The sequence below is a fragment of the Globicephala melas genome, chromosome 20 (assembly GCF_963455315.2).
Source record: "Globicephala melas chromosome 20, mGloMel1.2, whole genome shotgun sequence".
Lineage (NCBI taxonomy): Eukaryota > Metazoa > Chordata > Mammalia > Artiodactyla > Delphinidae > Globicephala > Globicephala melas.
Genome location: NC_083333.1, coordinates 21264588 through 21289835, shown reverse-complemented (window position 1 = coordinate 21289835; position 25248 = coordinate 21264588). Strand labels below are relative to the sequence as shown.

The 25248-nt window shown below is 53.7% G+C and overlaps 1 protein-coding gene across 1 annotated transcript; it reads left to right on the top strand.

The window, feature by feature from the left end:
- The first annotated feature begins 4492 nt into the window (after positions 1 to 4492).
- CACNG1 (calcium voltage-gated channel auxiliary subunit gamma 1) lies at positions 4493 to 14869 on the top strand. The gene is made up of 4 exons (XM_030837964.2): positions 4493 to 4727; positions 12773 to 12847; positions 13959 to 14096; positions 14531 to 14869. The coding sequence occupies exons 1-4, from the start codon at positions 4493 to 4495 to the stop codon at positions 14755 to 14757; spliced, it is 675 nt and encodes a 224-aa protein (XP_030693824.1). The 3' UTR covers positions 14758 to 14869.
- The last annotated feature ends 10379 nt before the right edge of the window (positions 14870 to 25248 follow it).

Sequence of the window (25248 nt, the reverse complement as noted above, 5' to 3'; positions counted from 1 at the left end):
CTGTCCCCTTCCTTCAGCCCATCTGTCCATCCATCCATCCGTCATTCAACAAACCTTTATGAAGGTCCAACCCTGGGCTCAAATCCAGGGGGTTCTCTGAGGGAACGCAGAATGAGTACATAATGGAGTCCCCAGAAGCTTACAGCCCATCAGACAAAGCTGGTCCATCTGTAGTCTACAAGCAACGATCGTAGCAATAACCAAGCTGGACAAATTGCTACTACATCAGTCAGCTCAGGCTGCCGTGACAGAACGCCACAGACGGGGTGACTTAAAGAACAAAATGTGTTTTCTCACAGCTCTGGAGGATGGAAGCCCTGGATCATGGGGCCAGCTCGGCTGGGCTCTGGTAAGCGCCCTCTTCTGGGCATTTTTTGCCTCTCGCTAAGTCCTCCTGTGGCAGAGGAGAAGAAAGAGCAAGTTCTTTGGCGTCTGTCCTTATAATCCGTCACGAGCGCCCCACCCTCGTGACCTCATCAAAACCTAAATACCTCCCAAAGGTCCCACCTCCCAGTACCATCAGGTTGGGGTTTGGGCTTCAACGTATGCATTTAAGGGGGACCTAATTCAGTGCACAGCATCTACCGCGGGCTGAGCTAGTGAAGTGTTTTATCTCAGATCTAGAGGAAAAGGCGTTTAGAGGTTAACTGGCTGAAAGCCACGCAGCTGGAGGCTGGCAGAGCAGGGCTCCGACCGTGCAGCTGGCTGGCTCCCGCACCGACAGGCCAGTCCCCGGGAAAGGGTAGGGCCTTAGTGGAGGATGCTGGCGTGGCCCAGGTCGGGCCTCCACGGAGCTGCCCCCCCACCAGGGCCCGGTGAGGCCTGGGGAGCAGGGCAGACAGCCTGGCAGTGCCTGCAACCCCTGGGGCTGCCAACTTTGAGCTAGACTGACACAAAGCCTACTCCAAAAGGAAGAGGGCATCCACCTTTCATGCTTGTGCTGCTGGGCTGAGGGTCAGGACCCCTGCATGTGGCACAAACCTGCCCCGCACCGAGGCCCGGAGCAGCCCGGCTTCTCAGAGGGGCCTGCGGTGCTGCCGTGGCCAAGGCTGAGTGCGCCCGCGGGCCAGGCCCCCTGAGGGCGCTCTCGGAGACCTCGGGGGGCTCCCGGCGCTGGTGAGCTTAGGGTGCCACCCCCACCACACCAGGAAATGTGCTTCTTCCCAGATGGTCAGTCCTGAAACACCGGCATCTACACCTGCTGCTTGGCTGGGGTGCCTGACACACCGTGGGTCCACATCAGGCTACCCAGCGCCCCCGGAGACCCCGGCCGCCTAGGCCCTGAAGCCGGGCCCGCAGGGGCAATGCGAGGGGCCTGAGGCCGCGTGTCACATCCCAGCTTCCAGGAGTGCTCTCGGGGGGGCCAGCTGCCTGAAGACACACAGGCACCCTCTGAGCTGAAGCAAGCCATGACAGATGTCGGCAAGTCACCGGGCTGTGATGGGCTGGGGGGATGCAGACAGGGAGGGGCGGGGGGCAGTGGGGGGATGCAGACAGGGAGGGGGGGCAGTGGTGAGGAAGGTTCAGAGAGACGCTGTCGGGAGATTATAACTTGGATGAGGGGCTGGCGTGTGATGTGGAGGTTCAGGCCAGTCTGTGGCTGGAGCCCCGAGGTCTCCGGCCTGTGCTTGTTCACGGGGGTCCTGGTTTGTGACGTCCTGTCTCTAGGCCACAGGTTCCTTAATCGGTCACACGGGGTTCAGGACACGCTGCCCCAAGATATGGTACCTGGGCATACTGCACGTTTAAACTGAAGGAAGTTGAGAAACGGCAGGTACAGGAAGGCCTCTGTGACCCTCCTCTGAAGCAGGTCATGAGCCACTCACGTGAGAGGTTCTCTCCTTACACCCAGAAGGAAGGAACAAACGTCCCACAAATGCAGAGGAGCATCTGAACGAACAGACCTTGCTTTTCCCCCCCACGAGTTTCCTGCCCTTCGCTCAATCCTTTTGTCCTGTTGTATGTCCCACTCTTTTTTTAAAAAACATTTATTTATTTACTTATTTATTTATGGCTGTGTTGGGTCTTAGTTGCGGTGTGCGGGCTTCTCTCTAGTGTGGTGCACGGGCTCCAGGGCGTGTGGGCTCTAGTTATGGCGCGGGCTTAGCTGCCCCGCGGCATGTGGGATCTTAATTCCCCAACCAGGGATCAAACCCCCATTGGAAGGCGGATTCTTTACCGCTGGACCACCAGGGAAGTCCCTGCACCCACTCTTCATCACACACAGCACACATTAAAACGCTCAGGTTTAAATTGTGAACAGCGTTTCTCTCTGGATGAGGAAAGGGGTATTACAGACAAGGAATACAAAAACAACAAGTATCACTTTTCTTCTCCATATACATGTATGTGGTTGCATTTTTATAATGAACATGTTTTCATTCAGGGAAGACAAATTAAATTATTACAATAAATACACTACTCAAAAAAAAAAAAAGGTTCAAGTTTAACAGTTTCTTTAGGTCTTCATGTTTTATGAAGACTCCTGTGCCACATAAAACTTACATTAGGACTTCCCCGGGGGCGCAGGGGTTAAGAATCCGCCTGCCAATGCAGGGGTTCGAGCCCTGGTCCAGGAAGATCCCACATGCCGCAGAGCGGCTGGGCCCATGCGCCACAACTACTGAGCCTGCGCTCTAGAGCCCATGAGCCACAACTACTGAGCCCACGAGCCAAAACAACTGAAGCCCGCGCGCCTAGAGCCCGTGCTCCGCAACAAGAGAAGCCACCGCAATGAGAAGCCCATGCACTGCAACAAAGAGTAGCCCCCGCTCGCCGCAACTAGAGAAAGCCCGTGCACAGCAACGAAGACCCAACACAGACAAAAATGAATTAATTAATTTTTAAAAACCCATTAATTTGCATGCTTTTCTCTTGTCAATTTGTCTTTCGTTAGGGTAGAGGACAAAGATGTTTTTCCTCCCCTGCAGTCAGAATAGATCTCGAAAGTTCCTCCCAGCTCCAACCACTGGTTAAGAGTTTGGACTCTGGGTTCTGAAACCTGGCTTCACCATTTACCTGCTGTGTGACCTTGGACAAGTTACTTCACGTCTCTGAGCGTCTGGGTCCTTATCTGTAAAATGGGAGTGATAGTTGCGTTTACCTCCTGGACTGGTGTGAAGATGAACTGCAGTGGTGTGTGGAAAGCCTTAGCGGAGTGCCTGGTAGGTAGTAAGCACTCACCGAGGCTGAGCTCTCACTATGATCACCATTGTTATCAACAGTCTGCGACCTCGTGGCTGGACCCCTGGATGTTTCTCCTCACACAGGCAGCCTTTCTGTAAGCTGTGTCAACCAGAGGCCAGATTTTAGAGGCCAAACCCCTGCCCAGCTCAGGGGTTTCTTCCTGGCCATGCATCAGCTTCTTGGACACATCCCAAAAGAGGCCCCTGGGGACTTGAGAAAGGAGATGCAGAAGCCCGGGAGGCACGTAGGGGCTCCAGCCTGGAGTGCCGGCCCTGAGGTGAAGCGGGCATGGGTAGGCGGTCCCCAAACCCCACGTGTCCTCTGGGCCACACGCCCCTTAGCCTCTTAATAGTCACCTGTCAATCGACCTACTTCTGCTCTTCCTACTTAAGTATACTTATTTTGTAAAGGACAATGTAACTGGAAAATCTTTATTACCTGCCATTAATAGAAGGTAAAAAGTAAAAGGGTACCGTGGCAACAGCACCACAGTCAAATCCAGCTGGGTTTTTTGTCCTCTCGAGGCTGGTCTTGGATTTGCAAGTATCAGAAAGGGGTTAAAGACTTACTAACCCCAGACAGCTTTTCTTCTAGACCTCACTGCGGGGATGGAAAGAGAATTGATAAGGAAATAGTGTGGGATGATGCGAGGCTCCGGAACCACCGGAGATCCTCCTGCCATTTGGGGTATGGTGGGGTTCAGGGCTGGAGCGCTCGGCTGGGCGGTGGGCTCCAGAGGCCCCAAGCAGGGCACCCCCGACGTGTCCCTCGGCAGGCTCCCCCCAGAACCCCGGGACGAGGACCCATTCACCCCCCACCCCCCGGTGACCGGCCCGCCCGGTGCAAGGACAGAGGCTACACAGTCTGCGTCCCCCGGGGTCCTTCCGGCCCCAGAAGGAAGATGCTCGCACAGCCGGCCCCGGCTGCCTGCCCCTCGCCCCTCCCAGCTCAGGTCCCCCGAGGAGAGCGTCTGCAGTCACATCAGCGCCGGCTGTCCTCGCCCCCCCCCAACCCCCCCACCCCACCCCCACAGCGCGCTTCTGGCTCCAGGAGCGAAGACGGCCCTGAAACCCGAGGAGCAGCCGTCCTCGGCGAGGCGCCGGGATGGGCATTAATAGAAGCTTCCGCAGGCCGCTGACACGTCTGGCCAGCTGCTCAGCCCGGCCAGCGCCCCTCCGCCCACGGCCGGCCCCCTCCGGCCCCGCCGGGCACACTGAACAGCTGCCGCCGCCCCGGCGCGACGGCCACCCGCCCGGGAGGACGCGGCCGCCGCGCCTGCCCCAGCGCCCGCCGCTCCGTGGCCGCCATGTCCCAGACCAAGGCCCTGAAGGTCCGCCTGACCCTCCTCTGCGTCCTGGCGGGGATCGTGCTGGCGCTGGTGGCCGTGGTGACCGACCACTGGGCCGTGCTGAGCCCCCACGTGGAGCACCGCAACGCCAGCTGCCAGGCGGCACACTTCGGCCTCTGGCGGATTTGCACCAAGCGGATCGTCCCGGGCGACGGCAGGGACAAGAGCTGCGGACCCATCACCCTGCCTGGGGGTAACGTACCCTCCCCAGCCCCCCTCCCGCCCGTCCCGGTCCCTCCGGGGAAGGCCGCCCGCCCGTGGGCCCGGGGGCGCGAGCTGGGCGGTGTGCGGTTCAGCCGGTGGCCCGCGCCGGCCTGGCATTGAGGGCGTCCAGCTGCAGGTAGTTGCGTCCGGCTGGGGCTCGGGGCTCGGCACCCAGGGCGGAGGTCTGGATGGGCGGACAGAGGCTCAGGAAAGAAGCCAGACTAGGGCCCCGGTTGCGCCCGGCCCCACCCTCTCCCTGCAAACACAGGCCTCTGTCCTCAGGTGAAAGGGACCCCCGGCGCGGGGGGTGGGGTGGGGGGCAGGGCAGTTCATTCTCCAGCCTCCAGGCTGCAGTGTAGACAGGATCGGCCACAGAGTTTACAGGGCCCTGTGCAAAATGGAAGTGCATGACTCCTTGTCATGATTATTAAGAATTTCAAGACGGCAAGAGCAGAGCATGAAACCAAGTGGGAGTCCCTCCTGGGCACGGGCCGTGAGCAACGGCACAGCTCGCATGTTTGTGAGGCAGGACCCGGCTGTGGACCAGCCACCTGCCTTTTTGCCAGAACTGCGGGTCCTTCTGCGCACCTCCCTGGCCTAGGACCCCTTCGGAATTAGAAAGTGTTTCCTTTCACTGTGATTTAAATGCCGTCCTCGGTTTCCTACCACGTGAGTGACGCGCACGTTGAAGGGGAGCTCTTTTGCCAGAACACCTGGTGAGGGCGACTAGTCTGCTCTGCAGACGTGGAGCCCTCCCCGTCATAGCAAACAGAGCGGGTGCTGAGGAAAGAGGCTTGTGCGGGGAATCAGAGGCCACGACCCCAAAGGACTAGGGGGCTTGACAAAGCCCATCACAGCCTCTGCTTCTTCCCATAAAATACGAATCTTGGGCTCAGCAACATAAAGTCCCTTCCGGTGCTTGCAGCTGTCACTCCAAGGTGACAGTGGACCAGGGTGAGTGCAGCATCCCACCTGGTTTTCAGAATTATTCCCCTGTTATCAGACGGGCTGTTCCTGGAGCCCTTACCTTCAAGAAAGTCACTGCTAAGTCCCCGAAGATCTTGCGGTCCCTGTGGGGAGGAAGGTGCCCAAACCCCTTTCCGCCACTTGGCTCCGTTCTCTTCCTTCCCCTCCTGCTGGCTCCAGGAAAGCCCTGCCCTGCTTGCTTCTACCCGGAAGACTCACATACACCCAGCTCTCTTGGAAGCACCAAGTCCCAGGCCTGAGGGCTTTAACAGGCACGGACATGTGCTTGAAGGTATCACATAGCCCAGATGCCCACGCCCCTCAGCCGCTGCGGAGCACACCCATAAACAGGTGCCTCACTCATCCAGCCAAGCCCGCTCTGCAGGGCAGGGCAGGGCAGAGTCCCCAGGGACCGTGCATGGGACCCGCTGTGCAGGGCAGGGCAGGGCAGAGTCTCCAGGGACCGTTCATGGGAACGCACTGAGTCCCCAGGGACCGTGCATGGGAACGCACTGTCAAGGTCCTCGGCGCCAGCCTTTTAAAGCCTGGTGAGTTTACAGAGCAGAAGAAGACAGAGGTGAGGCGAGTCTATACAAGGAGAGACAGGCAGGAAGGAGGCGAGTGGACCAGCCACAGGGGACGAGCCAGCATGGTTTGGCCTTGAGCCTGAGCAGGGTCTGTCTCCAGGCTGTCTTATCCTGGTCCGGACAGAATCATACCTTCCATACTTGTGAGCACTGCCTTACCCCCAACAAGCTTCCGAAGTGTATTCCTGCCTTCTTTCCTCCTTTCTCTGCAAGTGGACATCTTTTTCCTTCCCCACCCATCCTTCCTGTGTTCTGTTGGATCACTCTTTTCCAGAGGGAGAAACAGAGTTCATTTGTGTTCTCTCATTTATTAACAACAACATCAACAACTGCAAACACAAACATAGCACTATCTACCAAACATTGTTTGGTTTTTTCCCTAAATACTTATTTTATTTATTTATTTTCGTCAGCGTTGGGTCTTAGTTGCAGCACATGGGATCTTCGTTGTGGCAAGCAGGCTCTCTAGTGGCGTGCAGGCTCCAGAGCGTGTGGGCTCTGTAGTTTGTGGCACATGGGCTCTCCACTTGAGGCGTGAGGGCACAGTAGTTGCAGCACGTGGGCTTAGTTGCCCCACGGCATGTGGGATCTTAGTTCCTTGACCAGGGATCCAACCTGTGTTGCCTGCATTGGAAGGCAGATTCTCAACCACTGGACCACCAGGGAAGTCCCCCAAACATTGTTTTTTTAAGTGCCTTACATATATTAACTTTGGATGACATCAGAAAAAATGACAGGGTAAGTACCTCCAAAAATCCTCTTCTCCATAAAAACAATGAGAACATTTGCCAAGATGGTCAGAATCAACTTTTTCAGAACTCTAGAAATTAACCAGTCTTGCAGCAATCCAGCAAGTGCTCATTCAAGAAAAACTGGTGAATCTCAGTGGGAACAATGAGCTTTGTGGCGTCTTAATGTGCACTCTTCCCGTTCTCCCCTCCCGACTCTGTCACAGCCTTGAAAACCAACAGCTGTGTGAGAAAAGAAAGAAAGAAAGAGAGAAAGAGAGAGAGAGAGAGAGAGAGAGAGAGAGAGAGGAAGGAGGAAAGGAAGGAAGGAAGGAAGGGAAGGGGGGGGAAGAAAAAAAAGACTAAGGCAGAAATGTAGGCTATTTAGCTGAGTGCTTGGTCCTCTGCTTAGCACAAAACCCCTCAGTAAAGACTGGGAGATGTGTCGGGTACAAGCATTTTAGGAAATCTCTGTGAGCTGACCACCAAACTAATTGAGCAGAGATTTCAGTGGCCGTACGTGCATACAGACTTCACAAAATTAATTCAGAAATATCATTTAACAAGCAACAGTAACCAACAGCCACAGGAGCAAACCCTGGGGAAGGGTGGACATCTAATTTCCAGCGTTGCTACATTATATTGTTTAAAATGTTGAGTTTTAAATTAAAAAAGTTACAAGGCATGCAAAGAACTAAAACAGCATGGCACTCACATGGGGTGGGGGTCGGGATGGGGGATGCAGCCAATAGATCCTTAAGGAGGCCCAGATATTGGACTTACTAGATAAAGATTTTAAATCAGCTATTTTAGATACAAAGAACTGAAAGAAACCATGTTTAAAGAACTAAAATGAAGATGAGAATGATATCTCATGAAATAGAGAATATCAATAAAGAGATATAAACGATTTTTAAAAGACCCAAGAGAAATTCCGGAGTTTTGAAGTACAACAGCTGAAATGAAAAATTCACTAGAGGGGTTATACAGCAGATAGAAGAAAAAACCCAGTGAACCTTAAGATAGGTCCATTGAGATTAGCTAGTCTAAGGAACAGACAGGAAAGAAAAATGAAGAGACCTGTGGGACAGTATCAAATGTATTAACATATGCATAATAGCATCTCAGAAAGAGAGAGAGGGAGAGAGATGGGGCGGGGGAGGAGCAGGAAGGTTACGTGGAAAATAATGGCGGAAAGTTTTCCAAATCTGATGAAAAACATTAACCTACAAATTCATGAAGCTTAATGAACTCCAAGCAGAATAGATTCATACCTAGGCACGTCATGATCAAACCACTGAAAGATAAGGCACAGAATTCTGTAAGCAACAAGAGGAAGCAACTCATCACGGACAAGACATGCTTAGTAAGATTAAACAGCTTAATTTTCCTAGAAACCATGGAGGCCAGAGGGCAGTGGGATGACAGATGATGACAGATAGACAGATAGACAGTTAGACAGTAATCAGAATCATCAGATCCTCACAAAATCCTTGACAAGGTCCATACTATTATCATCAGCCAATCTTACAGATAAAGAAAACAAGGGACGAAGAAGTTGAGTAACTTGGCCGAGGTCACACAGTTACCATGGCAGAGCAGCCAGGACCCATACGCCTAACATTCACCTTAGTTGCTACATGACACTACTTATTACAACCACCCGGTGAGGAGACTTGGATTCTACAGACGGTCCTCATTCCACGTGTGAGAAAACTGAGGCTCAGAGGCGTCTCTCCGAGGCTCAGGTCTCCAATCCAGAGTTTCTTTGCTCTGCGGTCCCTCCCCACACCCTCCACCGCAGGCACAAACACCCTTCCCAGGAGCTGCTGACCCGAGCAGACACATCAGGACCAGCTTTGACACGACGTGATTTAGCGGAAGCGGCATCGAGCGCTGGTGAAGCAGAGGAAGCTTTTCAAGGTCGCGCTCAGCGCAGAGAGCTGGAGGCTCTGAGGACACAAACGGTCCAATTTGGGTTTTCCACCGACCGCGAGTCTTCGAAGGACTGCCACGCACAGCATCCGTATCTGAGGTCAATTCCAGCGTCTCCAGAGTGAGAGCAGGGGCTTCCCAGTTGTCAGAGGAGCTGCCTGTCTGCAAGCCCAGTGAGTCCTCAGAAGGGTCATCCCTCGCCCTTGGTCTGGGTGGAATGTTCTTTCTTTTCCGACTCTGCCTCTTGAGCACAAGGCAGCAGCAGTGCCCAGTTTCTCTAGTGGCCCATCTTCTCTCCTAGTACGTGGGGCCGGACTGGAGCCCAAATGAAAGAACACGACACTCCTGTGACCCCAAGAATCTCAGAGGCTCCCTTTCCCATCCGCAGGAGCCCATGCTGGAGACTGGCCATAACTAGACTTCTCCCCCATACAACAGCAATGCTCTGAGGCCCTGGGGTCAGGTCTTGAGGATTTCTCCAACCCCTTTCAATCAGAGGGACGGGGGAACACAGAGCACAGAGAAACCACTATCGGGAGCATCAAGAACTTCTTTTACAAAAAGGGTGAAGACAACCCTGGCACTGATGCAAGTAACAAGTGGGTGAAACGTTTCTTCCGACCCCCAGAGCCCTCGTTCCCTTGGTTGTGTGCAAATCAGCGAGGTGGTTTTTTTAACGTATCAAAGTCTGCATCAACCAGCATTGGGTTGATACATTCTCAGTGATACCCAGAGGCATCCCCTAATCATACAAGCTGTGCCAACTATCAGAGAAAGATCTATATTAACTCCGGTTCGGCTTGGAGCTAAATATGCCTTCTGTTCCAGTTCTCTGAGATTGGCAGATACGGTTCTGCAAAGTCAGTCCCTCCCTTAATCAGAATCTTTGGTGAGCAGAATAGTCCAACCCCAATAACTGATTTATGACATTTTTTAAAGGAATAATCCACTTAAAGATTTTAGATCACTGAGTCTTACGACTGTCCATGGTAGACATTTCTGAAACACAGAAAAAAAGAAATACAAATATTAAAATCACTGTGAGCCATTTGCAGACGCAAGGAGGCTGGAGGAGCCTCGGTGCTCAATCCTGGTCCCAGGTCACCACCCCAGTGTTGGTATCTCCGCCAACCTGGTCCAAAGCACTTGCTCCTTCTGCCCAGTGAAGGGGCTGGAGCCCATGAGGCACAGCTGCAGGTGCTGAGCAGGTGGGATGTAGACCGGGCGCAGGGGGCAGAGGGACGTCAGAGAGGCAGAGGCGAGAAGGCTCACAGTCTGCACGCGGTCCCTCCCTCCCGCCCGCTACCCACGCAGGCCCATCTCAAACGTCCTTCCTTTTCAAGTTGCCCTTGATGCGGTTCACCCAGACAGCACCCAGGCTAAGGGGCGGGGGCGGGGACTGCCCATCCCAACAGGACCCTGGGCAGTTCTTGAGTGACACTGGCAGGTGCCCGAGCTGATTTATCCCGAACGGGACCGCAAAGGGGCTGTGGTCTCCAACGGGCAGCCACGGGGCCGTGCAGCGGACGCTTCTCCTGGCTCAGAGGCCGCTGGCCTTCCTCGTGTGCTACGTCCAAGAGAGCAGACGGGGTTGGCTCGCCCATCCTCAAGCCCGAGGACCAGCCACATGAAAGAGAAGCTGAGGCTTCCAGGTGCCCCGCATGGGTGCCCCCCAGCGCCCCCAGAGAGCATTGGAGAGAGGAGGGGAGGGAGGGAAGACTGAACCTGGGCCCACGTCCCCACCCCCGAGTCTGCAGGGTGGCTCCCCCAGGAGCCCGGCGTTTGTCTGGCGGGGGGCCGACACCCCGAGCACTACCTGTGCAAGAGGAGCCTTGGCCACGCGGACCTGCTGGACAGCTGGGCCTTGGCCGGGCTTCCGATGGGCCTCTATCTCCGGGCCTTGCGCGCTGAATGGACGCTTTTAACTCGGCTTGTGCGTCGTCAGGGAGGGAACTGACCGTGAAGCACACTTGAATTCAGTCAGTTCTTTTCAGAGGGTTTTCAGTGACGACCGAGATTGGCTCTTAAAGAAGGAAACAGAAGTTTTCCTCCGTCCAGAGGGAGACATGAGCCATTTTGAAGCAGGGATTCAAGAGAATCTATAGCTACTAATCTAACACATATGAGAGGGTTCCATCATGCTTTAAAGTAACAGCAGAAGCTGCGAGAGAGAAAAGCACAGCATCTCCTGAGTCACCAGCGGCAGTCACACACCCCAGGCAACTCGGCTCAAAAGGAAAGGGATTTAAATATAGACGCTCAGAGAAAAGGCTGTTTACCTCATGGAACATTTACTGCTGCTAAACCAGGCTCCATCTCCCGGGGTCACTCTCTTCCTGGACTTAGGGGAGCAGAAGTAACCCTGACATTGGGGGAGCGGAAATGGAGGCCACAGGCTTCAGTGGAACAAGGTTATACAGGTCAGGCAGACGGAAGCCTGGACCCCAATGAAAGCTATGACTTCGCAAACCTCAGGTTTGTTTCCAAAAGAAACTAGGCATCAAACACCTGGTGATCATTTGCATGTAGGTAAAGAAATGGATGCACAAACTAGATGCCATATAAACTAGGAGCAGAGATGTTTTTCTATTGAGGTTCAAGGATCCGCAGGAAAAAGAATTCAGTGAAGGGCCTCACAGAAATAAAAAGCAACCTAATTTAGTTTTTTTTTTTAAGAAACAAAATAGTATAAAATAATCCATTCATCTACTTCCTAAATCAAGAGTATAGAATATTAAACTGTATTCAATAAGCAATAAGACTATCCTTTGATTTTACAGTATATCTAGTTATAAGAGAGATTAAAGGAGAAGAATGGAAGAGAAATTATATTGAAAATCAGTGTGAATTTCTTTGTTCTGAGTTCTTCCTCTGCCCCCTATCAAATCCATATTTTTGGTCCTACTGCCAGCACAGATCGTCTGTGGTTTTTCTGACACTAATTGGGTGGGGAAGCAACTCACCTGGGGAGGTCTTATCTGGGCTGTTTCTATGGCCACAGGCGTTGAGGGCCCAATGAAATGAGCTTTTGATCACGTTTGGCCCTCGGTTAGAGGTTCTCTGCCCTTCACCCAAGTCCATATAGAGGGCCCACTCAGAAAAGCCCTTTGAAGGGCATTTCAAGGGGCCGGGAGCCAGGCTTCTAAACCTGGCTGAACACCAGAATCTCCTGGAAAGTTCTTGAAAAACACTTTGCTTCCCAGGTCACACCCAGTGCCTCAGGGTGGGCCTGGATGCAGATAAGAAACCCAGCCCTAGACTGGATGTGAACCACTGCTGACTCACCACTACTGACATGTGGGGGCCTGTAATTCTGTGCTGTAGGGGGCTGTCCTGTACATGGTAGGACGCTCAGCACATCCCGGGCCTCTACCCACTGGATGCCGGTAGCAGCCCTGCCCAGTTGTGACATGAAAATGTCTCCAGACACTGCCCAGTGTCCTCTGGGGGCAGGATCAGCCCTGGCTGAGAACCACTGTTTGGCCCTTGCTTGACCATGGGTCCTGTACCCCCTAACAGATGACTTGATCTCTGGGCCTCAGTTTCCCTGTCTGCCTAATGGGCTCAGTACCCCAGTGCTCTCTGCCCCCTGGACTCAGTTAGCCTCAGCTCCCTGATGATCTCCCAGCCTCTTATGCAACCCTCTTTCCTACCAACATTTTGGTCTAAGGGTTAGTGAAAGATGTGTGTTTCAGCCCAGAGTCAGGGTTTGGGGAGCAGAAGCCCCCGGGGGGGCTGCACCCGCCCTCTCTGGGCTGAGCTCCTGCCCCGGCTGCAGCCCTTTCTCTCAACTCATAGGCCGTCTCCCTCCTTTGCAGAGAAAAACTGTTCCTACTTCAGGCATTTTAACCCAGGCGAGAGCTCGGAGATCTTCGAAGTTACCACTCAGAAAGGTGAGCCCGTGTGGAGAGCAAGGAGGGGAGGAAACGTGGCTCCCGTCGCGCTGCTGAACCGGAAAGTCACGGGTGCAAAGGCCCCGACTTCCGGATCTTGATGGCGAGCAGCCCCTCCCGATGCATCTGAGCGGCAGCCTGGCCACCCTCTGTGCCCCCGAGACAGCGTCACCCATCTCCAGGCGCCCTGAGCATCCCTGCATCAGGGCTCGGGCGAGTTTGTAAAAGAGACTTGCCTGGTAGCTCCCAGAGGGCAGGAGTCCATTTCCCCACAGAGCCCGAGGGACGCCACTGTCACAGGAGCTCTGACAATGGAACAAGGATGCCAGATCCCTGTGATGGTCTGCAGGGCTGGCAGCTCAGAGTGTGCGGGGAGTCTGTCTGAGTCCCTCCCTCGCCTGTGAGTCACTCCCCGAGAAGCAGAGGGTGGGGACTGGGGCAGATGCGTGAGGGCCCCTGAGGCACACGTGCCCTGGTGGGAACCACCGAGCTCAGAGGCACCCCCTGGACTGAGTAGAGACCCGCATGTGCTTGTGTACAGAAGACTGCACACGGCATGGGTATGCACACACACGCACACATGCACACACATGCAAACACACACGCATGCACACACATGCACACATATGCACCGGTGCACACACTCTGGCACACACACACGCAGATCCTCTTGGGCACCGAGCTCTGTAACAAGCCACACTCCGTCATCCGTCCAGAGGCTGCTTGCCAGTCCCAGGACAGACCACGCCAGCCTGGGTGCCACCTTCTGCCCTGACACTCGGAGGAAGGTTTCTGCTCCAGAAAGGTCTCCAGCCGCAGATCTCACGCTTCCTTCCGAGGCCTCTGCCCCTGGAGGGAGGAACTTCAGTTTGGTGTCTGACCTGCGAGAAGGAATTAGGTCGTGTGCACATCCTGGTCCCACCCCTTAGCCACTGTGCGCCTCTGAAGGAGTGGTTTAATCTCTCGGATCTCAGTTTCCTCACCTGGGAAAAGGGAATAGTAGAATGTGGTACTCACTTACCTGGCTGCAGGCACAGCCAGTGGTGGCGAAAGGTGCAGGGGATGAGGCCCCTCTGAGGCCCTGGCATCCCTGCCCCCTTGTGTGCCACAGAGTACAGCATCTCGGCCGCGGCCATCGCCGTCTTCAGCCTGGGCTTCACCATCGCGGGAACCATCTGCGTGCTCCTGTCCTTCGGGAAGAAGCGCGACTACCTGCTGAGGCCAGCGTCCATGTTCTTCGCCTTTGCGGGTAGGACGGGGGCTCCTGTCCGGGTGCCGGGTCTGGGGGGATGCTTCGACCCCGTTCTCATGCCTACCTGGGGCCTGGGTGTGGACAGATTCCCAGGCTCCACCCAGGGGCAAGCTTGCCCAGGGCTTCCGCCAGGGCCGGTGGGCCGGGAGGGGGCAGATCTCGGCAATCTGTCCATTTCTGACCAAGACAATCCTCAAGGCGGGGAGGATGCTAATTACTAACAAAAATTTAAATTAACTTTAAAATAGTGCTAAGGAAAGAAGGAACGAAAGGGCGCACTTCTGCAGCTTCCCGTTCGGGACCTCGGTCTCGGGGCCGTTTCACGCCCCTGCCTCTCCCCCGGCGGGGTCTCCACCTTGAAGCCCACGCAGAAGCCCCAGCTGACGCGGGGCGGGGGGCGCCCGGGGCCCTGAGTCCAGCTCTGCCCCCAGGTCTCTGCATCTTCGTCTCGGTGGAGGTCACACGGCAGTCGGTGAAGCGCATGGTCGACAGCGAGGACACCGTCTGGATCAAGTACTATTACTCCTGGTCCTTCGCCTGCGCCTGCGCGGCCTTCGGCCTCCTCTTCCTCGGCGGCCTAGCTCTCCTGCTCTTCTCCCTGCCGCGGATGCCCCAGAACCCCTGGGAGTCCTGCATGGACGCCGACCCCGAGCACTAGCCCTCTTGGGCCCCTGTCCCGAAGGAAGCCGAGCCCAGCCCAGAACGTTTGAGAAGGAGGCGGGAGCGTTACTTCTCCCCGTTCCCACCTGCCCCTTCCCCCGCAGCACAGCTGCTCGCCCTGTCTGAGCACTTCTCTGGGTGGTGAAGCCCGCAAGTGGCGGTGGCCCAGACCTGCCCCGTGCAGGTGGAAAGCAGGTGCACAGGCGCCTGGAGAGGCCCGACCTCCCGCTGGAGTGCCCGGCTGTCCTCGATAAGCCCACCGACTGTCCTCTGTGGGCCGTCTACCTGTTCTGGGCGTCCAGCTGTGCGAATGGCCAGACCCTCTTTCCTTCCTGGTGACCCGAACAGCCCCTCCTTGGCTTCTGGGAGACCCAACAAGCAGTTTTTAACTGGTTAGACTCTGTGGCTTGAAATAAAACCTCTTCAAAATCTTGCTTTTTCCTTGACCTTGCGAAGAAATTGTTGGGTTCCTGACCACAGCCCAGGGGCCCCTTGACCCAGCAGGGGAAGTGAAGGCATAGCCCCCGGGGATGTTGAGGACTTTTGTGGGGATGAGAGGGACAGAGGGTCTGCTTAGCAGCGAGACTTAGAGGTTCTGAATTACAGTTGGTAACTCTGGGCCCTGGGGTTGTCTTTGGGAGAAACCAGAGGCGGTCTGACTAGCCAAGGGCGTTAAAAATACAGAGGGTTATTTCCAGAGCTCCCAGCACGCTAGGCATCCCAGTGCTAACACGGCACTCCAGCCGCACAGCTGCAAGGGTCTGATTTCAGACACTGGCTTTTTGTTGCAATGAACATCAGGAAGGAGGGCTTAGCAGCTAGACACATAGGGCCACTGGAGTTTCATAATTTACACCCTTGCGCCTTCAAACCTCACCGTACTTGGCCAGCCCTCAGAGATGGTAAGTCAGACACGGTGTGCAGAGAGGACCCCTCTGCCCTTTACCTTCACCGTGCACCAGGGGTCCACGTCAACACCTTTCTTGCAGAGAAGGGGCAGCAAACCACCGGCCGTGGGTCAACTGGGGCCCGTTGCCTGCTAAGAATGGTTTCTATAGTTTTAAATAGTCAAGAAAAATCGAAAGAAGAAAAAGATTTTGTGATGTGAAAATTTCATGAAATGCAAATTTCAGTGTCCATAAGCAAGGTTTTATCAGAACTGCCAAAGATAAACAAGGCCACAGTTAAAGTGGTCAGGACAGATTTTGATCAGTAAGGCACTACTGCCGCAGGAAGAGTCTGGGATGAATTGAACTCAACTGTGTGCACAGAGGTGACCGGGAGGTTTAAAGGGTGAGCGAGGGAGGGGTGAGGAGGGCCGCACAGAGTCAGAGAAGCCAAAGGTCGCGAAGGGCTGGAAGGGGCTGGGCGAACTGGAGATGATCGAAGTTAGGCGCTGACCCGCTAACAGAGGCTTGGAGACGAGGGCCCTGTCCTCGGGTGTTGGCTGGAACAAACAGGCAACCTTGAATTTTCTCAGGCAGACACTTCAAGGGGGGCTGGGGTCATCCTAGGGGTGCGGCCTTGAGCTGTTAGAAACTGTGTTAGTGTCTGTTCGCATCGTTCTAGGCCAAGGTGGCATGGAGAGGAGGGCTGGGATTGGCCTGGCTGGAATCTGGTCCAGGAGCGAGTCCACCAAGACACAGCCACACCCCTCCGATGGCTAATTCCCGCTTCCAGGCCGGGTTAAGACTGGCCTGCAACGTCAGGCCGGTAACTGAAGTAACTACTCTCACCGGCCAGCTTATTAACCCCTAACTGTTCGCATCTGTAAGGTGAGAGGAAAGCAACTAGATCGCTCTGCTGAGAACAATTTAGAAGGGAGGAGTCGGAGGCTGGGGCGTCTGGGTAGCGACCATGGTGGGGCTGGTGAAGATCGCCCTCTGACATCTCAGGGCTCCGGGCTGCGCTTGGAGGGGCCGACAGGGCCCAGCCCAGCCTGCTTTTGAGTCAGGGAACGTGCACATGCCCCGTGCGTGGCTGTGAAGCCGAAAGGGTCAAGGAGAGCAGGGGTGACATCAGAGGGTGGGCGCTGCCGAGAAGGGCGGGTGGCGGGCGAGGCCCAGAGGAGGCTGCTTGGTCCTGCAGCCAAGGGCGCACGCGTCCCGAGGACACACAGGTAGAGCCTGAGGGCCACTTGCTCCGGATGAGCGGCTAGGAGATCAGCGTCCACGCCAGCCTGGGAGTTGGGGCCACGGTTTTGTGAGTAAGAAGGGTGCTGTTGTCCCACAAACTCCATTTTGGAGTCCAGTATTATTGTTTTTATTGTTATTATTACTTTTAGGGGAATTAGACTGGTGTGCGTTTTGTATTTCCACCTACATAGCTGTATTTTTAGCAGCCAAAATCACTCTGAGTGGAATATCCACTGAATATTCCTTTCCATTGCAGAATACATTGGTTTCCCAGCGTCTAGCTCTTTCGAGAGACATGTAAGCAGGCCTGGAACTGCTCTGCAGGCAGGGTCGGCCGGCTCCAGCCGGGCGGCACACAGCCGCGTCTGCTCCAGCTTCTGCTGTGGGAAGAAGACAGCTCGACAGAGCAGAACAGAGCCCAGCGCTGAAAAACAAAGAGATCAACGAAACCAACGAGGGAAGACGTCTTTTTGTCTCCAGTCCGCTCACCGATGCTCGCGGGAAGGACGTTGTGATGGGTGGGGCTCAGGATTCGGGGCGGCCCCGGGCTTCACCGCAGCGCTCGGCCAGGGGCCTGCCGACGGGCCCGCAGCAGGACACCGCGCCACTGGCTCTGAGGCGGGCAGTTAGCAGCCAAGCGGGACGGGCACAAACGGAAAAATCATCCAACCCTGAGGTTCCATAACGCTCTCACGTTCTCAGCTTTCTAAATTCATCAGATCCCATGAGGTAAGGGAGCCAGGACGAGCAACTCAGTCCAGATAAATAATATTGAAGTGTGAGACGTTTTAAGAAATGTGGTGAAACAGACACAGCATAAAATCTACCATCGGAATTATTTTTAAGTGCCCGGCTCAGTCATGTTACATGTGCGGCCAGTTCCCAGGACTCTGTTCATCTCCCAAACAGAGACTCTGTCGCCTTCAACAACTCCCCGCCCATCCTGACCACCATCTACGTTCTGTTTCTCTGAATTTGACTACCCTGGTGCCTCATAGGAGTGGAATCATACACTATTTGCTCTTCTGTGTGTCTTATTTCACCTGGCGTAATGTCCTCAGGGTTCATCCACGTCATAGCCTGCGTCAGATTTCATTCCTCTTTAAGCCCGAACAACACTTCACTGTACGGGTACATCAGGTTTGTTTACGCGTTCATGCCTCAGTGGACGCTTGGGTTGCTTCCACCTCTTGGCTACTGTGAATAATGCTGCTATGAACATGGATGTACAAATACGTCTTTGGGAGCTTGCTTTACGTTCTTTTGGGTAGGTGATGTGTGATTTTTTAAAATCAAAATTATGGCAAAGTATCCGGGATGAAGACGGCGTCAAAATCTTAAATAGAGGCTGGATCCATGTTCCTGATTCTTCCTCTTTATCCCTCTCCTGTGGCCACTGTACAGAAGAAAAGACCGAAGACCCGAGAAGGACTTGCTTCCCAAGATCTGGTTAACTGGCGCCAGAACCGGAATGAGAACAAGGCTGACGGTTTCCCACCTGTGTAACCAGTGTCCTGTCCGGTCCTCACTTAGCCTCTGCCCAAGTATCTAGGGGGTCCGAGACACACGGCATCCTCTCCTTGGCTAACACATAATTGGGTCTGCCCTGGTGGTTTGGTCCTTATTAATCCCTCCTTGGGATTGAACATTTCAATTCTGTTACCACTATTTTTCCTGACCGCCCCAAAAAAGAGGGGTTTTAATCACATCCTACTGCAGTATTTCCCCTGCTGGTGTGACTTGTCCATTTTGATCAAATATTTTATTTACCAATTCATTTCTAATTTATACCCTGCCTGCTTTCAGAAAAGATCTGAAGTGGAGACAAGGTATGAATGAATGCACGATGTGGAACCGATTAAGCCGCGGGGCTGCAGCTGCTGTGGCCTCCTTCAGCCCCCGCTTCACAGCCTCACTCAGTAGCAGCCACTGAGGCCGCAAGTTAACGGCCACCCCGGCCATCCCTCCCGCCTGGCGAAGAAAGTTCATTAAGGTAATTGCCATTACAAGGAGTGATGCTCTGTCTTCTTCTGCCTTTGCTCCTGACAAGTTTCTGGCCTGAATGTGAAAGCCCTGACCTCCTGGAAACGCTCGTTGATTTGGCTTTAAACCCGCCTCTCGCTCTGCCCACGACCGCCCTGGTAGCCCCAGGGATAAATGGAGTTCGGGGGATTGGTCTGCAAGCACAGTCTGAGCGTTCTCACCCCTGAGTTTGAAGAGCTCAAAACAAATATCCAAGTCACTGATTTAAACAGCTAACACCCTTCCCGCCCGGTCCTGCCAGGCTGAGACAGTCGGATGAAGCTAACAAAATAGAGACACAGTCTACCGAGAAACGTCCAGGAGGCAGGGAGGTAGCAGTGTATGATCCTGTCCATTTAAGGTGGAGGAAAGACGAACGGGGCTGCGTCCCATCTGAACCGACCAGGGCGCTGAGCCAGGGTCTCCTGGACTCAGGTGTCCCCTCAGTTGCCCTCATCTCGAGGCCCTACTATGCGCTGCCTGTACATAGTAGGGGCTGTGGTAGGACGAATCCAGACTAGGGCCGCTGTCAACCTGCTCTTGTGAACATTAACAAACTCCTGCGAGACCAGAGCACGTGTTAGACCAACTCATTGTTACGCTCCCTCCACTTCTGCAGTTCTCTGCGTCTATTAATACGAGGAGATGCACAAAGTGGTCCCAGACCTCGGGAAACATAAATCTCACATTTTAAAATTCGCCATGAAACACACATGAAATGGTAAGGCGGCCTTTGACCTGGCTGAGCGCTTGACATGTGTTCTCTCTCCTAAGCCTTGCAACAGCCGTGTGTTCGCTTTTATTCCCATTGAACAGATGAACAAACTGAGACTCAGCAAGGCTGAGTAGCCAACCTGGAGGCACACAGCAGAGGAAGGAGGGAGAGCCAGGCTCCTGTCTGCTTCCTTCCAGAAGCTGAGCTGTTAGCTGTCTTGCTGGCTAATGTGGGGCAGTCTTGCCAGGTCCCCGTTTTCTGGAGAGACCAAGGGATCCCGGCGGTTCCCTGTGAGCTGTGCAGATATTGGACTCCAGTTTGTTCTGACTGGAACAAAACCCACCGTGGACTCACCTGTGTTACGTGCGTCATCCTGGTGTGTATATTAAAGGCCTTCGAAGGGTTGAAGCGTGTGCTGTAATTTTCCCCTGAGGAGGCCTTCAAACAAGTTTCCTTGGCCATTTCTCTGCATACATTTCAACTTCTTGTCTGTGTCTCATGGATTAGGAGTGCCAGTTCTGCTTTGGTCTTTGGAAAATTCCGGCCTGTGCATGTCTGCTCAGACACAATGGTGCGGGCAAATATACTACTGTTTATCTTTATAAATCACAGTGTTTGCTCACCTTGCCCAACGAAAGCAAGGAAAATAAATTAGTGTTAGATTTAGATGTCAGACTGCATCTGCCTTCCATAAACTCCATTTTCCAATATTTGTGTTCCTCAAAATATCATCATTGCCCTTACAAATTGATTTTACAAGAAGCTGTTACAGAGTGTGTTTACTAAATAAATTTATAAAAGTAAAAAAATATATTTTGTATATTACATATTTAGGGCTGAGAAATTTAGGTTCTAACATAGGACTTTGTTAGAAAAAAGAACGCTGCTGCTTAAAATTTTTGGAAACCACTGACAATCGTTTAATCACTGCTTCAGTGAAGCAGTCCAGACTTGTCAGAGTTCAAGAAAGAAAGATAGCTTGAAAATAAAGTTTACATTGCTTGTCTCACGGAAGGCCAGGGAGGGTCTCTGAGGGGGAAGTGCTATGATAAAGGCATACGAACAGGGATGCGCGTGAGAGACGGCCAAGGGGCAGAGGCTACAGGCAGGGAAGTAGCTAGAAAGCCTCAGGTAGGGGAGTAAGCGTCCCTTCCTTCAGATCTGCCGCCTGGTCTTTCGTCTCCCCTCAACCGACGAGAGTCTCGAAACCACGATCCTTCTTCACGTCTCGTGTCACCGCCGACTGACTTTGCGTTCACTTCCCGAGCCACGCGCTGATCCCATGGCCCACGCCACGGCACGAGCCCCCCTGAAGGTCACCAGCGACCCCTCCGTCACCTGTGGCGCCCTACGACGCCTTTCTGTAGAGTTTGTACTTCGGGCCTGTGCTTCCGCTCCCTCCCTAAGATTCCCTGAAGTTTCCCTTTTACTGCCACCTGCCCCTTAAAGCTGCATGTTTCCAGGGTTTTTGTCTTTGAACTTCTCAGCTCACAACACAGCTCCCGAGAAGTTTCACTCCCTTCCGGGCTGTCGGCCGCCCGGGGCCGCGGTCCCTGCCTGTGTCCAGGCCGCCTCTGTGCCGGCGTCGGTGCCGGTGTGCTGCAGTGCTGCCCGCAGGGACGTGCGCCCTAACCTGCCCTCCCCTGCTTGCCCCCTCGTTTCGACGGCCCTGCATCCCCTCAGCCGCCCACACCGAGAAGCCCTGTGGTTTCTCTGGCTCCCGGGCACGCCTCACAGATTCCACTTCCGAGACGAACCGCTCAGCGAGGCCCGGCTCTCCTCCCCTCCCCCTGCCGCTCGTGCCCTGAGCACTGGCCTCCCCGGAGGATGTGGTTTCCCAGACATGCTGAGCCGGCTGACGTCTCTCCCACAGGGTGTCCATCACGTAAGCAAATGCACACTCACTGAGCGTGTCCGGTTCCTATTCTGAGACCACCCGCTGTCCTCGTCTGTGGCTCCCTCACCGCAGCTCCCACGTCTCTGCCTTTGATTGTCCAGCTTCCCTCTTGGAAGGACCCTTGTGGTAACACTGGGCCCATCCAATAACCCAGGCTAAGCTCCCGTCTCAAGATCCTTATGGCTGAATCACGTCTGCCGAGTCCCTTTTTCCATATAAAGTACCAGGTCCCAGGGGTTCGGCTGTGGACATCTTCGGGAGCCGTTACCCTGTCTACCCCACTAGATACAACACTGTGTGCGAAGCACTGTGCTAAACCAGGACATGACCTGGTCCTGGACAAAAACCGGGGATGGGCCCTCGGGAGCTGAGAGTTCAATCGTGGGTGACTTGAAAGTAAGGCGTAAGTGCTATGCAATGTAGGTGGGCTCCTCGGCCGCATGTGGCCCGCCCCCTTTCTGAAGTTGCCAGAGGCGCCTTATTCCCCAGGACCCAGCTTGGACATCACGAGGTGACACATCCTCCAACCACTCCGTGCAAAACCTGTGCTTTCTTCCTTCTTGTGCCCTTAACACTGTGCTCATACCCCCAGTTCTGACCCGGTCTGTGTGGCTCCCTGTGCCTGCCTGCCTTGCTGGATTATATTTTCCTCTGAACCATCCGGCAGCTAGAACCTTCCCCAGCCCAGTCACACGCTCTGCACAGCGTACGGCATACAGCGCCCTCGGGATGTGTTGGTACATCGGACGAGTGTGTGAACTAGAAAAGGGCCGGGAGGAGTGCGTGCAAAGAGGCTACAAAGAAGCATCAGGAAGTGCAGTAAGAAGGCCTCTAGAGCTCATTCGGGATCTGCTCCCCTGGCCTCAGGGGCCCCATGCTCGGCCTGAGCCCCTGTATTCCCTACAGTGGCGCGCGCAGCTGCGTATCCCTGGGTGAGACGGTCTTCTGAGCTGGAGCACGTCAGCCCTTAAGAACGGACGGGTTTCTGCCATACACCTGGAACTAACACAATACTGTAAATCAACTGTATTGCAGTTAAAAAGAAAAAAAGGAACAGACGGCTTTCCACAAGGGCTTTGCTGGATGATTCAAATTACCTTTAATGACACTAGATCACAGATTTTTTTTCAAAATAGTGTCTCTTCCACCCTGTTAACAGAACCAACCCAGTAGGAATGATCTGGGTCTTAGAAGGCCTCTAGAGTCACAGGGAGATTTGATTCCTCAGGTAAAGCCTGTTTACTTACACACCTGCCAACAGTTGCCTGTTGCTTTGGTCCCAGGTCACCACTCCCTTTAAGCCCAGTCACCAGGTTAAGAGGACCGAATCCTCACAACTTTCTCTTCCAAGAGGAGCCTCAGCCGCGAGCGCCCACTTCTCTTTAGCTTTGTAAAAACACGTGCACGTCTGGGTTCCAAAGAGACAGAAGACCTGACAGCAGGTGGGCTTGACGAGCAGGCCCAGAGCAAGCCACCCACTCCCCGGACTCCAGGCCCTTCCCTTTTGGTCGCCACTCACAGCAGGAGGGCTTGTCAGCTGAGGCCTCCGATTGCATTTCTGTTCAATTAGTGAGCAAAGGGCACTGAACCACATTCTCCTCTGTTTCCCTCTGCAGCGGAGCCCAGAGTGGGAGCCACGCCCACTTTCCAGAGCTCTCCGATGGTTCACCCCATCGTCTAACTAGCGCCCTTTCTTCTCAGGAATTAGCCGTGCAGTTTCCCGAAACGATGGTTCAAATCAATTTGCAGAGCATCTGTTTTAATGAGCTAAGAATGGGGTAACACCGCAGACTTTGCCACTGCAGCTCCTCTTCAATCTAATTATCTCCTTCTGTGGATATAAAATCAACCAGAGGTTCAGACAAAGGGGAATTTCATCACTTTCCCAGAAGTCTGCACGTAGGAATATGCCTACTGACGGGGATACGCTAAAGTAGGCAGCATCCACCAGAACTGACGTCACCATGGTGAAGCTGTCAAACCAAGGCTTCTAACAGCGATACCTGGTGAATGCTGATGCTTTGTCACCGCTCAGAGCACAGTGGAGTAGGCGGGGATGCGACTGCACAGGACAGCTCACTCCTGCCCCCCAGGCCATCACTCCTGCCCCCGGTTATCAGCTGGCCACACCACAGTGGCAAAGGGCATCCATGAGAAGGGGAGAGTGTCCTGAAGTTCTTCTGTCAATCAAACCCTCTGAGCCAGTTCAACAGGCATTCGAGGGCCTGCTCTGTAAAAACTACAGAGCCAGTACTGTAGGTTTTGGGGTCTTAGGACAAGATCTCTGTCACCCAGAAGCTCACAAACTCCTAACTCTAATATAAAAACTGTGATAACATAGATATAAGCCCATTAAGGAGGCACAGAGGATGAGGGAACTAATTCCAACTGACCTGGGGGGTCTGAGCGCTGAAGGGCGTGCTCCAAACAAAGTAGAGAAGCAAGAAGGTCAGGGTTCATCCAGGCGAGGAACGGCAAGCTGTCTGATTTAGGGGACTGTGTGAAGTGCTCAGGAATAAGACACGGGGGTGTCTCCAAAGTGCAGCTAAGAAATTTAGGGTGCGATGGGCAACCACCGAGGGCTTCTCAGGAAGAGTGGCACCATCGGATCCGTTTCGGAAGGTAACTCGGGCTGCAGTTGGTAGGATGAGCTGGAACTGCGGCTATGCAATCAAGATGGGGTCTTCACGTCCGAAGAGAGGATTTCCATCCATTTGGGAAGTGGTTCGTTAGGACAGTACCACGGTGTGAACCAAGTGGCAGAGCCCATTACAGACCCAGGGCTCTTCAGCTCCAATACCACAGCGGCATCAGAATGTTCCAGTTTAACCGAGCTGAGTGCAAGTAAGTCTCCATTCCAGCACCCCCTCCACGAGGCCAACTTTCCATTCTCACGCTTGACCTGCACTCCATACAGTTCCCGCCTTGCCGTTTTGATGAAATTACATTTTCCCAATAACTTTCACACTAATATCATTCTCAGAAAAATGCTTCAAAGGCTTCAAATAATGCATAGGAATGAACACCTGAAACAGTCTTGTTTGCGTTTTCCCACTGATGACGGGGGCTTTGTTTACTTCCTGTCGGGCGGATGGCAGCCCAGGGAGTCCTCCAAAGCCATTCGATTTATCTGTAAAGAAGTGTGTTTCTTTCCAAAATCCAGAGATGATTTATGTTGTATCAGATCAAGTCAAAGAAAGCAAGATACCTAGCTTGAAAACTAATCCACCGCAATGAGTAAGAATTAGAAATTGTCCTTATGAAAGGCTGACTGCCCTATCTTCTTACATTTGCACACTTTAAGCACAGAATATTCAAGTTAGATTTATGGTGCCACATTAATGGGGTGTTAAAAATAAAAGAGCCAGGGCACACAAAGCATCCTTTGACCTGCTAATGCTTCTCAAAATCGTATCATGGCAGATGCAAAGAATTATTTCCCCAACAAAAACAAGACCCTGGCTCAGGGCAATTTCCTGCACAGCCGGCATCTGGGGGGGGGGGAGGGGCAGGGGTGGGGAGGGAGCAGTGCATGCCACGCACCCCTGTGAAATGTGTTATTATACCTTCATAATATATTGATACCAAGTAGGTTTACAAGTTCTGAAATGAATTCTGGGCTCCACAAGCCCAGCATCAACAAGTGACTTGTTAACACTAATTCATGATCACTGTTTTTAATTCCTAAGAACCACGTTGAATGACAATTTGAAAAGGGCT

What these genes read in the sequence shown, in the direction of transcription:
- CACNG1 (XM_030837964.2), top strand. Translation starts at nt 4,493, where the DNA reads ATGTCCCAGACCAAGGCCCTGAAGGTCCGCCTGACCCTCCTCTGCGTC. An exon ending in ACCCATCACCCTGCCTGGGG is followed by an intron (nt 4,728 to 12,772) that starts GTAACGTACCCT and finishes CCTCCTTTGCAG; the next exon opens with AGAAAAACTGTTCCTACTTC. An exon ending in CGAAGTTACCACTCAGAAAG is followed by an intron (nt 12,848 to 13,958) that starts GTGAGCCCGTGT and finishes TGTGTGCCACAG; the next exon opens with AGTACAGCATCTCGGCCGCG.